Source organism: Loxodonta africana, chromosome 22, assembly GCF_030014295.1.
Source record: "Loxodonta africana isolate mLoxAfr1 chromosome 22, mLoxAfr1.hap2, whole genome shotgun sequence".
NCBI classification, from domain to species: domain Eukaryota; kingdom Metazoa; phylum Chordata; class Mammalia; order Proboscidea; family Elephantidae; genus Loxodonta; species Loxodonta africana.
The window spans coordinates 65,134,715-65,147,447 of record NC_087363.1 but is presented as its reverse complement, the minus strand read 5'-3'; the positions used below and the strand labels follow the sequence as shown (position 1 = coordinate 65,147,447).

Genomic DNA, 12,733 nt, shown 5'->3' with positions numbered 1-12,733 from the left:
AGCAAACTGAAAAAAGCGAGCCCAAAGTTAGCAGACCTGGTTCTAGCCCCATTTGGTAACTAACCCCCTGAATTATCCTGGGCAACCCTATCCTGTCTCTGGGCCTCAGATTCCTTATCTGTGAAGTGAAGAGAGGTCCAGCTACTCTAACAAAAGTGTCTGGGAAGTCAGAGAGGTGAGGCTCTTGGACGGTGGTGGGGGTGAGGTGCAGACGGAAATGGTTCTCGGGAGAAAGGGCTCAGCAAGGGTGTGGTGCTAATGGAGGGTCTTCATGGCCAGGGTAAGGGCTGGTGGCAGGCCCAATGCCTTCTCCAGGTGGTCTTCACCTCTCTCTTCTGGGGACCCCCCCCCTGCATTCTACCCACCCACCCTCTGCTCCCCTTCTTCCAACCCAGAGCCCACCCCTCTGGGGGCTGGCTGCAGTATAGCCTCCAGCTCCTGGGGCAAAAGTCCATGGGTCCCTCCTTGCTGGGGAGAGAATGGCTCAGGGGTGGGGTGGGTCAGGGACTAAGGGAGCAGGAGACATAGGCCAACATGAGGAGAGGGCAGGTCAAGGTCAAGGAGTACTCTGCAGCCTGTAGAAGCCGACAGGAGCCGATAGGACACTAGCCAGGCACAATTACTGGGGCTAGAGCAACCCCAGAGTTTGGGGCACTGGCAGGACACAGAGCTGAGCTCGGGGGGGTGCTTTGACTTTTCTTTCTCCTATTTTTTTCTGTTTATCTCCTCAAATGACAGTAGTCCCCTTATCTTAATGTGCTGAGACTCCTGTCCAACCATGGCAAGGTGGAGATCCTGTTGGGGAGACCAGGGCTCCTCCTAGGGGGATGGGGTGTCAGCACTGAGAGGGGCATCTCCTGCTGTGTTGCTGTTGGCAGCTGAGCCCAATTCCTTTGGGCAGAAGCCTGTCTCCTGGAGGGGGAGGTGGCCTGAGGAGCTACTACTGTGGGCCTGTCCTCGGGTATGGGAGTGGGAAGGTGCAGGGCTGGTGGGTGACACCGGGAGGGCAGGAAAGCCAGTTCGGCCTCACACTCCCCCTCTTGGGCTGGGGGGCCAGCAGGACAGACCAGAAAGAACCCAGAAAACAGGGCCTGAAGCCCCAGGCTCTAGTTCTGGCTTTGCAACAAATTACCTATGTGGTCTTGGGCAAATCACTCCCTTCTGGGGCTTCATTCTTTATCTCTGACTTTACGGGTTTGGGCAGGATGGCCTGTGTGGCCCCTTCCCACCCTGGTGTAGTAGAACTTTGCTGGGGAAGGCTCAGGGCTGGAGGGCTCCACCCGCACCCTGTTTTCCAGGCCCTCTCTAATCCCCACTTCTCTCCCTGACTTGGACGGCTGTGACCGTCCTGCCTCTCTCTGGCGTGTCCCTGCTCCTCCCACACCGGGTCCAGCTCCCCACCGCCCTGCGCGGTCACGGCGGCATTGCGAGAGTCCGCTCCTTTGGCCCTCTCGCCCAGAAACTAGCCATGCCGGGAGGACGGAGCGCCCCTCCTCAGGGGGGACACCGTCCCTGGAGCTTCCCCGAGGCCCCTGCCTGCCGGGACCGGGGGCCCGCGTCGGGCCCAGCCCTGGACAGCCCTAGGCCATTGCCGCTTCTGTGCCGCGACATGGGCCTACAGAACGCGCTCTACACCGGGGACCTGGAGAGGCTGCAGGAGCTGTTCCCGCCCCACAGCACAGCCGACCTGCTGCTGGAGAGCCGGGCCGCAGAGCCGCGCTGGAGCAGCCACCAGCCTGGTGAGGGTCTGGCCGGGAGCCCGGGGGCGGGGCGAGGAGCTGGGGGGCCGCCTCGGAGCAGAGGTACCCAAAGCTTGAGGTGGTTCACCGCCCCGAGGCTGGCCCAGCAGCCGCTGGGCCTTGGCCCAGGAGGGAAGTCATGTGGAGCCCAGAATAGCTCCTGGGGGCCGAGTGTCCAGGTCAGGCAGCGCGCAGGACACAGACCAGCTCCCTCCTCCCTCCGCCTGCCCCCTTCTCTCCCCTTCCTTTCCTCCCCCCATGCTCGCACTCTGTCCTCATGAGCTGGTCCCCCGAAGGGTGCAGGGGCCAGGAAGGGCCTCCCGGCGACGGGCACTCCCTCTGTGCCAGGCTGGTGGAGAGGCCCGGCGCAGGGCACGCAGAGGGTCGGAAGGGCGGCCCGGGCCCCATCGTCACCCGCACAGCCTCGGGGCCTGCCCTTGCCTTTTGGGAGGCAGTGCTGGCGGGGGACGTGGGCTCGGTCGCCCGCATCCTGGCGGACGACAGCGCGGCCTTGGCCCCTGACTCCGTCTTTGATACCAGCGACCCAGAACGATGGAGGGATTTCCGCTACAACATCCGCGCTCTGAGTACGGCGGGCGCCGGGCGGGCGGGCGCCGGGCGGGCGGCGGGAGGGGGCCCCGGGCGCCTCTATGCGCGTCACCCACTTGCCAGCCGCCTGGCCTTTCCCCAGGACTCTGGTCACTGACCTACCAGGAGGAGCTGACCACCCCGCTGCACGTGGCGGCCGCCCGGGGCCACGTAGACGTGCTGCGCCTGCTGCTGCGGCGGCGGGCCCGGCCCGACAGCGCCCCCGGCGGCCGCACTGCGCTGCACGAGGCCTGCGCCGCCGGCCGCGCGCCCTGCGCCAAAGTGCTGCTGGTGGCGGGAGCCGACCCCGACCTCCCCGACCAGGATGGAAAACGGCCCTTGCACCTCTGCGGGGCCTCCGGCGCCCTCGAGTGAGTGAGCCCTCATGCTTACTGCCCGCCCTGCTCTTGGTGGAGGCCAAGAGACCGGTCCAGGGAGGATGGGGGAGCAGGCCCAGTGGGCTGCGGTGGAGAAGGGGCTCCGGCCATCGGTCAGGATGCGATTACTCTGGACTTGAGACAGTTCTCTGGTTCCGCGGGTGGAGGAGGGCTGCAGCAGGGGCCCAGCTCGCGGCCTGGTAGTGGGCAATTTGTCAGGGGCCATTAAGGGAAGGTGGTGCCGCTGTCCAGCTTTACTACTTCCTGAGGCTGTCCTATGCGCCAGGCACTGTACAACAGCAACTGAGTCACAGCCCTGTCCTTAGGGCGTGTCTTATCCAGGGACCTAGACAGGCTGTGGGCTGAGGAGGACAGCTGTGATCTCCGTGGGTAGGGTCTAGCATTCCAGTATTAGCTGGCGCTCTCAGATGAACAGGCTCAAGGGACTAACCAAAGTCACAAGAGAGAATGGCTACAACCAAACTGGCCATTTGTTATTTATAGGGAAAATTCCTTTGCAATGACCCAACAATTATGACCTATGTACAGGGAACGTGGTCTGATGAGTCCTCGCTGCTATTTTGGTCTAGGCAAAGGGAGCCTTGGCACACCTTTCCCGAACTAACTCCCTACAACAGAGGACCCTCTCTGCTTACTGCACACTCTCAGACTTCCCATCCTGCCCCAGTAGTTTCGAATTTTTGATCCTTGGGTTCTCCTTTTGTGGACCTTCTTCCTCCTGTTAACCTCATCAGCCTTCGGAGGACTGTCCTGCAACCTCTCATCTCACCGCTGCAGACATGTTCTATACCAGCATGGCCAATAGATCAGGAGAGCTGGATATATAATTTAACACTTTCTAGCAGCCCCATTAAAAATTTGAAATGAACCAGGTGAAATTAATTTTAGTAATATATTTTATTTAAGACAATAGTTCCAAAATGTTATCATTTCAACATGTAATCGATATATTAAAAATTAAGAATGAGATATTGTACATTCCTTTTTCGTACTAAACCTCCAAAACTGGTGTGTGTTTGGCCCGCACGGCACCTCTCGACCAGGACTGGCCACATTGCATGTGCTCAGTAGCCACCCAGGGCCAGCGGCTACTGTGTTAGACACCTCTGGACCATCCCACAAGCTTAGCTCTGGCCCAGCCAGCCTGAGACCACACCTGATGATGATAACCCTTCCTTTCTTGAGCAAATTTTAAAAATAATTATGGAAAATTTCAAACCTATAGAAAGAAAGACAGAGTAATATAAGGAGCCCCATGACCCATCACCATCCATACCCCCAAATGCTGCCATTTGAGCCCTCTTCTGCTACCACTGGAAACCCTTGTGGTGTAGTGGTTAAGTGCTATGGCTGCTAACCAAAAGGTCGGCAGTTCAAGTCCACCAGGCGCTCCTTGGAAATGCTATGGGGGCAGTTCTAATCTGTCCTGTAGGGTCACTATGAGTCAGAATTGAGTCGACGGCACCTGGTTTGGTTTTTGTGTGCCACCACTATGGGAACAGCCGTTCAGGCATTGTCTCATATGCTGCACCCAGCAACCCCATAACGTCTACCAGTACCAGTTGCTGTCGAGTTGATTCCAACTCATGGTGACCCCATGTATGCAAGGTAGAGCTGTGCGTCATAGGGTTTTCAGTGGCTACGATTGGAAGCAGACGTAGCTCTTAACCACTACCTGCCACCAGTGGTTAAGAGCTATGGCTGCTAATCAAAATGTCGACAGTTCGCAGCGTAGCAGGGGCAGGGGTCTGGGGACCATGGTTTCAGGGGACATCTAAGTCAATTGGCATAATAAAATCTATTAAGAAAACATTCTGCATCCTGCTCTGAAGAGTGGCACCTGGGGTCTTAAACGCTAGCAAGCAGCCATCTAAGATGCATCAATTGGTCTCAACCCACCTGGATCAAGGAAGAATGAAGAACACCAAGGACGCAAGGCGATTACGAGCCCAAGAGACAGAAAGGGCCACATGAACCAGAGACTACATCATCCTGAGACCAGAAGAACTAGATGGTGCCCAGCTACAACCAATGACTGCCCTGACAGGGAACACAACAGAGAACCCCTGAGGGAGCAGGAGAGCAGTGGGATGCAGACCCTAAATTCTCAGAAGACCAAACTTAATGGTCTGACTGAGACTAGAAGGACCCCAGTGGTCATGGCCCCCAGACCTTTTGTTGGCCCAGGACAGGAACCATCCCTGAAGCCAACTCTTCAGACATGGATTGGACTGGACAATGGGTTGGAGAGGGATGCTGGTGAGGAGTGAGCTTCTTGGATCGGGGGACACTTAAGACTATGTTGGCATCTCCTGCCTGGAGGGGAGATGAGAGGGTGGAGGGGGTTAGAAGCTGGAGGAATAGACACGAAAAGAGAGATTGGAGGGAGAGAGCAGGCTGTCTCATTAGGGGGAGAGTAACTTGGAGTGTGTAGCAAGGTGTATATGGGTTTTTGTGTGAGAGACTGACTTGATTTGTAAACTTTCACTTAAAGCACAATAAAAATTATATTAAAAAAAAATATTGGCAGTTCGAATCCACCAGGCACTCCTTGGAAACCCTATGGAGAAGTTCTACTCTGTCCTATAGGGTCACTATGAGTTGGAGTCCACTTGATGCCAATGGGTTATAAGGTCTAGGTGTTGTAAATCTTTTTTCCCATTCTACAGATGAGGAAACCGAAGCTCAAAAGGGCTAAGTTCCCTTAGCCTTGATTGGGGTTCACAGGTTACCTCGGCTCCCTGTACTTCTCACAGCAATATACAAACATCCAGGAGAGCCATCCAGGAATAAAACCAGTGGGCAAATTTTGGTTTTGCTGGTTGTCCCACTGCTCCACCTCCATTTGTGCCCTGGCTTGGCCCATCCTCAGCTCCCTCTCCTATCCCAGCATGCAGGGCCCTCCACTGCTGGCTGGGAAAGCTGACTGACAGCCTCACAGTCAAAGGAAGGGCCCAGTTTCCTCATCTGTAAAATGAGAGTAATGAAAAAGCCGGAATGTGGTGAGGATTAAGTAGGGAATTCATACAAAGTTTTTGGTGTCCTGGTCCTAAATGCATAATAACTGTTCCTTACTTTCATTCCCATGGAGAACATAGTGAGAGATTGCACTTTAATACCTGAGGGTATTGCTGGGATGAGGCCTGACAGGCAGGATGGAAGGTGAGGGAGACAGACAAACCAGGAGCCCCCGTGGCTCCCTTAGCTCTTTGTCTGGTGTGCTTGTCCCTGGGTTCCTCCTCACCTCCATCTTGCCTATACTAGGTGTGCAGAGCTGCTCCTGAGGTTTGGGGCAAAAGTGGATGGCCGGTCGGAGGAAGAAGAGGAGACCCCTTTGCATGTGGCTGCCCGACTTGGTCATGTGGCTCTGGTGGAGCTACTTCTAAGGCGGGGAGCGTGCCCCAATGCCCAGGATGCTGAGGGCCGCACGCCTCTGCTGGCCGCCTGTGAGGCCAGCTGCCTAGACCCAGACACCGCTGGGGACACCGCTGCCCGCTGCCTGCAGCTATGCCATCTGCTGCTCTCGGCTGGTGCCGACGCCGATGCTGCCGACCAGGACAAGCGGCGGCCCCTGCACCTGGCCTGTCGCCACGGCCACACTGCCGTCGTAGAGCTGCTCCTGTCCTGTGGCGTCAGTGCCAACACCATGGACTATGGGGGACACACAGCCCTGCATTATGCCCTGCAGGGCCCAGCCATGGCCCTGGCCCAGAGCCCAGAGTGCGTGGTACGGGCCCTGCTCAACCATGGGGCTGTTCGTGTCTGGCCCGGGGCTCTCCCCAAGGTATGGGTCTGCAGGGCAGGGTGGGCCTCGGATGGCAGGGACAGCAAAGGACCCAGGCTTGTGCCCCTGCTGGCTTTGGGGTGTGGTCCAGGGCGCGTGGGCACAGAGAGCACTGCTTGCTGCATGTCTGTCATTCAGCAAATAGAACCCAACTGTGGGGCAAAGGCCAGTGCACAGACCACAGGAGGGGTGTGTAAGTGTAAAAGGGAGTGTGTGTGATGGGCAGGAGGGTGTGTGTGTGTGTGATGGGCAGGAGGGTGTGTGTGTGTGTGATGGGCAGGAGGGGGTGTGTGTGTGTGTGGTGGGCAGAAGGGTGTGTGGTGTATGTGAGTGTGTAGTGTGTTTGGTGGGCAGGAGGGTGGGCAGAGGGCAATGGACCCAGGTTATAAAGGGCCTGGAGAGATGGAAGGAGGAGTGGAGGCTGAGGTGGGCGGTGGGCAGCTGTTTCAGGTCTTCATAGAAGCGTGAGGAGATGCAACGGTGTTCCTAGGAGCACTGGCTCACAGTGGGGTCAGTTCAGCAAGGGACACTCTGGACATAGGAGAGGTTCCCCAGGCAGGAGCAATGCATGGGGCCGGAGCATCCATCCACAAACAGACCTTGGCAGGACTCACATGGCCCAGCACAGACACGCGGCATCTGGGCAAAGTCTTTGGGAGCTCATTTTCAATCGATATCTTATTTTCCTTGATTTTCCCAATTGGGGTCAACTTGAAGTCCTTTGTACTGATGCTCTGCCGGCCCTTGTTCAGTGCTTTCCTGGAGGGCAAGGCTGCTCCATGGAGCACTGGTGTGTGGAGGGGTGTGATGTCACTGCAGCTCGGTGGGGCGCGGGTACACCTGTCCTCAGAGGAGAGGGCCTCCGTGGCTCCTGGGCAGTGGGGCAAGAAGGACGCTGGGTGTGGCAGGTGTCCTTTTGCTCACAGACAGAAGCGTCTGTCTTTATTCCTAGGCAAGACCAAATAATTAAACAGCCCAAGAGTTTGGCAGATTGGTCTCCCCTTTGGGAAAATACAAGAAAATCAACAATTAACACTAATTAATCTCCTATTAACACCAGATAATTAGGAGACGAGCAATTCCCTGTAATCTGACGGAAGCTCTGACAGCTAATGATTTCTGCACGGGGCGGGCCAGGAGGCTGAGGCAGCGCAGCAAACCGGGAACCACAGACTTTGCCCAACGCCTCTGCCCAGCCCTCCCGCCGTGGCTGCGAGGTTCCCGCCCGGTCCTAGGTGATCAGAAAGTGCACCGGGCGGGCGTTGGTACTCAGTTCCTGGTCAGCAGCTTTCCGAGGCAGGCAGAGCTTCCCGCCCCAGACAGGGCCAGGAGGCCGCCACAGACCTGTGACCAAACGCGGCCGTCATTCCTTGGGGAGCTCAGCAGACCTGTGTCCAGGGGGTGGGACTCTGAGCAAGTCACTGGAGCTCTCTGAGAACATGACACCGTCTGTACCTAGCAGTGACCAGGTAGTTGGGGGGCAGCACAGAGCCCCAGAACCAGCTGGCCTGCCTGCACCTCAGACCCTCTCTGAGGCCTTTACACCTGGCTTGGCCCCTTGGCAGCCCCTGAGGCTGGCAGTGGCTCAGTCACACTAGCCCTGTGACCCTGGGCACGTTGAGGTTCTCTTTGGGCCTCAGTGTCCTTATCAGTAAATTAGAGGTAGTAACAGTGTACCTGTCTCAGAAGGCCTGTGTGAGAACTCCGAGTTATTATGTACAGAGCCCCTGGGACAGCCCTAACTCAGCGCTCAACACGTGTGAGCTGTCATGGCTCTGAAGTTAAACACTGGATGCAACAGCAGTGACATGCTTCTAAGTGGTGTCCGAACATAGGCTCTCATTAGGGACAGAAGAGAGTGACGTAGCCTAAAACAGCTACAGAGGGCTTCCTGGAGGAGGAGGGACTTAGAAGGGTGGTGAGGCAAGGGAGCAGGCATCCCCGCAGCAGGGTGAGCACTGTGGGCCAAGTGCAGAGGCCAGAGTCTGCCAGCTGCGGGGGTAGGAGGAGTAGAGAGGCTGGCCTGACAGAGAATAGATGGAGCTTTGCGCTCCTTCCCAGTTCTGAGGAAGAGAGAAGGAAAGGGCCTGCGTGACAAACTCACGTGGAGGGGAGCCCACAGAGGAGGATGGGGCAGCTCTGGCAAGCTCCACCCCAGAAGCAGGGCAGGAATCCCAAAGGCCCAGGCATGGGAAGCACTTTCTGCCATTTCCTGGATGTTCCCTGCCTTCCAGGCAGAGTCTTTAAACTTGCATAATAGTGTGTGTGTGTGTGTGTGTGTGTGTGTGGCAGGGGTGTGTGGTTCTATGTGGGAATGCTGCTTAGGGGTGTACATAGCTTGGCTCAGATTTTAAAATGGTTTGAGTCCACTGCTTGTAGATTGAGAAGCATGGATGAAGGAGTTGGCAAGTGCCTGGGCCTGGCCCAGCCTAAACTGCCTCTCCGACTCGAGGCGGCCCCTCTGGGAGTCGTCCTAAAGCATTTCTCCCTCCCCAGGCCCAGCACCCAGGCCTCTGCTCCAGGTCCTCCAGGCCAACCACTCTCAGCCCCCTTCCCCCTCCTTGTTTTTCTTTGCAGAAGCATGCCTGTAAGTGGCTGTGGGCTTATACCCCGCTTTCCCTCTGCAATAGAGGCTTCCCATGTCAAGGGCCTTGTCTGTCTGGTCTCTACTGCATCCCCAGTGCTTGGCACACGCAGACCCTCAGCAAATGTTTGTTGAATGACTAAATGACAGAATGAACTGCGGAGGCTGCGTTGGCCTTTGGCTGTCGTGTCCTTCCTGAAATGCCCTCCTGTGCCTGACTTCTGCTCACCTTCACAGCCCTGCCCCCTCGCCCCACCGTGAACCCTCCCTGTCCTGTGCACCCTTCCTGGAGCTCTCTTCTCTCACCTGGCATCTGGCAGACTCTGCTGTATGAAGTATGTGCTTTCTGGTCTACTCAGAACTGCAGCCACAGGCCAGGCAGCCTTCCCCTCACGGCAGACAGTCCAGCACAGGAGCCGTTACAGGCCGGCCAGGGCTGTACAGTCGTTGACAGAAGCAGCCCCACTGCCTGGCTCGATGGCTGGGACTACAGCTTACTGTGTGATCTGAGCAGGGCCTTTGCTCTGTGCCTTAGCTTCCCTTACCTGTATAATGGGTATAACAGTCCTTACCCTGTAGGGTGAGGATGAAAGTCATGTGAATTGCTAAGAAAAGTGTCTGGTGTACATGACAGTAGGCGTGTCAGGGTGGGTGGCCACTCAGGCTGATGCAGCTGTCCCCTGCAGGTGCTGGAGCGCTGGTGCACGTCCCCGAGGACCATTGAGGTGCTGATGAACACCTACTGTGTTGTGCAACTTCCTGAGGAGGCCGTGGGCCTGGTCCCACCGGAAACACTGCAGGTCGGTCAGGTTCCAGGACTGTTCTGGGAGACCTCCGCTCCTTAATGCAGGCTACTCTGCCTGACCTCAAGCGGTGCTGACCTCCTAAGGGAAGCCCACGGGCCCCACTTACCCCCCAGCAGTCCCCCAGAGACCCCTAACACCTCACAATAAGGAAACCCTGTGTGAATACCCAACACATTCACTCTTTGAGAAGTGGGTGCCCACAGCCGCCCGCTGAGCCCCTGTTTGTCCCCAGGAACACTGCCGTTTCTACTCGTCGCTCTTTGCCCTGGCCAGGCAGCCGAGATCGCTGCAGCACCTGAGCCGCTGTGCACTGCGCACCCACCTGGCTGCCCGCCTGCCCCACGCCCTGCCCCACCTGCCCCTGCCGCCCCGCCTCCTCCGCTACTTGCAACTCGAGTTTGAGGACGTGCTCTACTAGTCAGTCCTGGCTCGGGGGCCAGTCACCGTGCCTGGGGGAGAGCTGGGGGGAGCAGACCAGTCACCGTGCCTGGGGGAGAGCTGGGGGGGGCAGGCCAGTCACCGTGCCTGGGGGAGAGCTGGGGGGACAGGGTGCGAACCAGCCAGCCTCCCTGGCCACCAGCAGTGCTGACCCCACACCTCTCCTTCCCTACACCTGCTGCCTTCCCGAGTCTGGGATGTGAGCAGATGCCCTGGTCCCCAGAGTGCACCTGCCTGCCTCTCATTGGGCCAGAACCGGGGCCTGAGTGTGAGCCACCTGAGGCCAACCAGCCCTGTCATCTGGAGACCCGTGTCCACAGGAAAAGCAGCGCTGATTCTGCCAGAGAGGGACAGAGAGGCCATGTGTGGGGAGGAGAGCAAGGGATACATTCTCCTTGAGGGTCTCTTGAGCTTTTGGCTCCTGAGTCACCCTCAAGCCCATCCCTGTGTCAGAAATCCCAGTTCGGTGTGCACGTGAAAGTCTCCAGGCCTGTACTGTGTGGGGCTGTCTGAGCTGCTCTGCCACAGGGTGGTCAGGACGGGAACTTTGGGTGGGCAGATGTACAGGAGCCCCATCTCCTGTGAAATCCACCAGCTCTTGAGGACCCCAGGCAGCCTCCCCTTCTGCCGCATGAAATGGTGGCGTGGGCACCAAGCGAGAGTGTCAGGAGAGGCCTAAAGGAGAGAGGGGCGGATGGGGAGGGCTGAGTCGTGGCAGGGTGGTGACGGGAGCCTGCAGATAAGGAGGTGAGAGGCTGTGGCAGGGAAACCAGTGGGAAATGGATCAAATGGAAGCTGCAGGTGAGAAGGAAGGGCCAGGTTTACGAAAATGGCATAAAGTTATCGTGTGGCCTGAGCACACAGGTCAGGGAGCAGTGCTGGACACCAATCCCCACCTCTCGATGCTCAGTCCTTAAATGTGGCTTTGCAGTGAAGAGGGCGTGGAAGTGAGAACTGGAGGATCTGGTTCCAGCCCTAGCCCTGCCCTTACCTGTGGGACATGAGTCTCTGGGCTCAAGTTTCTGCATCTGCAAAATGAGGGAGAGGGCCAGGGTCCTTAAGGATCCTTGTAGGACGGGAACCTGCAGATGGCCCTACAGGCAGAGGGGCTGGCATTCTGGGAAGCCGGAGCAGCCAATCATGGGCACTGGTTCTGTGATGTCATGGGTGTCCCTGGGCCAGAGAGGGTGGTGGGAGGAGGGAAGAGGAGGAGTGGGGATGGGGTCCTGGTTTCCAGGGTGGCCTCACAGGGCTTGGGCCAACACTCCTGTCTGGGTTCCCGGGTGCTGGGGCTGTGTTATGGATTAAATTGTGCCCCCCAAAATATGTGTTGGAATCCTAATCCCTATACTTGTGGATGTAACCCCGTTTGGAAATAGAATTTTCTTTGTTATGTTAATCAGATCATACTTGAGTACTGTGGGCCCTAAACCTAATCAGGGCTGAGTAATAGGGCAGGTTAGACACAGATGCAAACACACAGGGGAAGACAGATGCCACGTGAGGATCACCAAGGAACCCAGGAACGCCTGGGGCTACCAACAAGGAAAACATCCACACACATGAGACCCTGATCTGGACTTGGAGCCTAAAGGACTGTGAGAAAATAAAGTTCTGTTCTTTAAAGCCACCCACCTGTGGTATTTCTGTTACAGCGGCACTAGGAGACGAAGACAGGCCCAGCTTGGGTTGAGGGCCAGACAGCAGCTATTTCTAGAAAGGGAGCAGGTGCCCAGTAGGAGGGTCCAGGCCTGGAGCCCAGGTCCCCAAGCAGTTGGGCCTCACTGTGGCCTTGCCCCCTCAGCTGTAGAAACTCAAGAAAGCCACAGGCCACACCTCAAAATATCGAAAAGGAGAGGGCTGGCCCGTCACAGGGTCTGTGATGGGAAACGAGGGTCAGGAGGAGGTTTTCTGTGAGGCTTGTACTGGAGAAACCCTGCGAGGCTGAGTGATGCTCACTGTTAAGACCTGCTCAGGGTCTCTCTCGGAGATCCCTATCTTGTCCCAGGGTGAGGCCTGGGAAGGGTGCCCTATTATTCATTCATCTATTCAGCACCTACTGAGTGTCTGTATGTCCTGGGCACTGCAGATATAGGGGTCCAAAGTCTTTGCTTTCTAGTCCCCACAAAAATTCACTTTCTGGTGGGGAGAGGGAGACGCTAAAATCTCAGATAGTGGTAAGCCCTGTGCAGAGAAATTTAAAACGGGGATGGGACAGAGGGTGGCTGGGCGATTTTAGATTGGGTGGCAGGAAGCCTGCTCTCTGAGGAGGTGATATTTACCCCGAGACCTAAAGGACGAGTGATGTCATGGACTGAATTGTGTCCCCCCTCAAATATGCATCAACTTGGTATGATTCCCAGTACTGTGTGGTTGTCCTCCACTTGGTGATTGTA

The 12,733-nt window shown here is 57.0% G+C and overlaps 1 protein-coding gene across 2 annotated transcripts; it reads left to right on the top strand.

Annotated features, from left to right (window-relative positions):
- The first annotated feature begins 1,446 nt into the window (after positions 1-1,446).
- ASB10 (ankyrin repeat and SOCS box containing 10) lies at positions 1,447-10,386 on the top strand. Of its 2 annotated transcripts, none has more exons than XM_064275050.1 (5): positions 1,447-1,739; positions 2,431-2,698; positions 5,990-6,509; positions 9,780-9,893; positions 10,132-10,386. In XM_064275050.1, exons 1-5 carry the CDS (start codon positions 1,469-1,471, stop codon positions 10,315-10,317), a joined length of 1,359 nt encoding a protein of 452 aa, XP_064131120.1. In that variant the 5' UTR covers positions 1,447-1,468; the 3' UTR covers positions 10,318-10,386. The 2 variants fall into 2 exon arrangements, with proteins under 2 accessions (XP_064131120.1, XP_064131119.1); XM_064275049.1 differs by lacking the exon at positions 1,447-1,739 and adding an exon at positions 1,778-2,326.
- The last annotated feature ends 2,347 nt before the right edge of the window (positions 10,387-12,733 follow it).

Coding starts and splice junctions, on each gene's coding strand:
- ASB10 (XM_064275049.1), top strand. CDS start 2,017: ATGAGCTGGTCCCCCGAAGGGTGCAGGGGCCAGGAAGGGCCTCCCGGC. Junction 2,699..5,989: donor GGGGCCTCCGGCGCCCTCGA/GTGAGTGAGCCC, acceptor TGCCTATACTAG/GTGTGCAGAGCTGCTCCTGA. Junction 6,510..9,779: donor GGCCCGGGGCTCTCCCCAAG/GTATGGGTCTGC, acceptor TGTCCCCTGCAG/GTGCTGGAGCGCTGGTGCAC.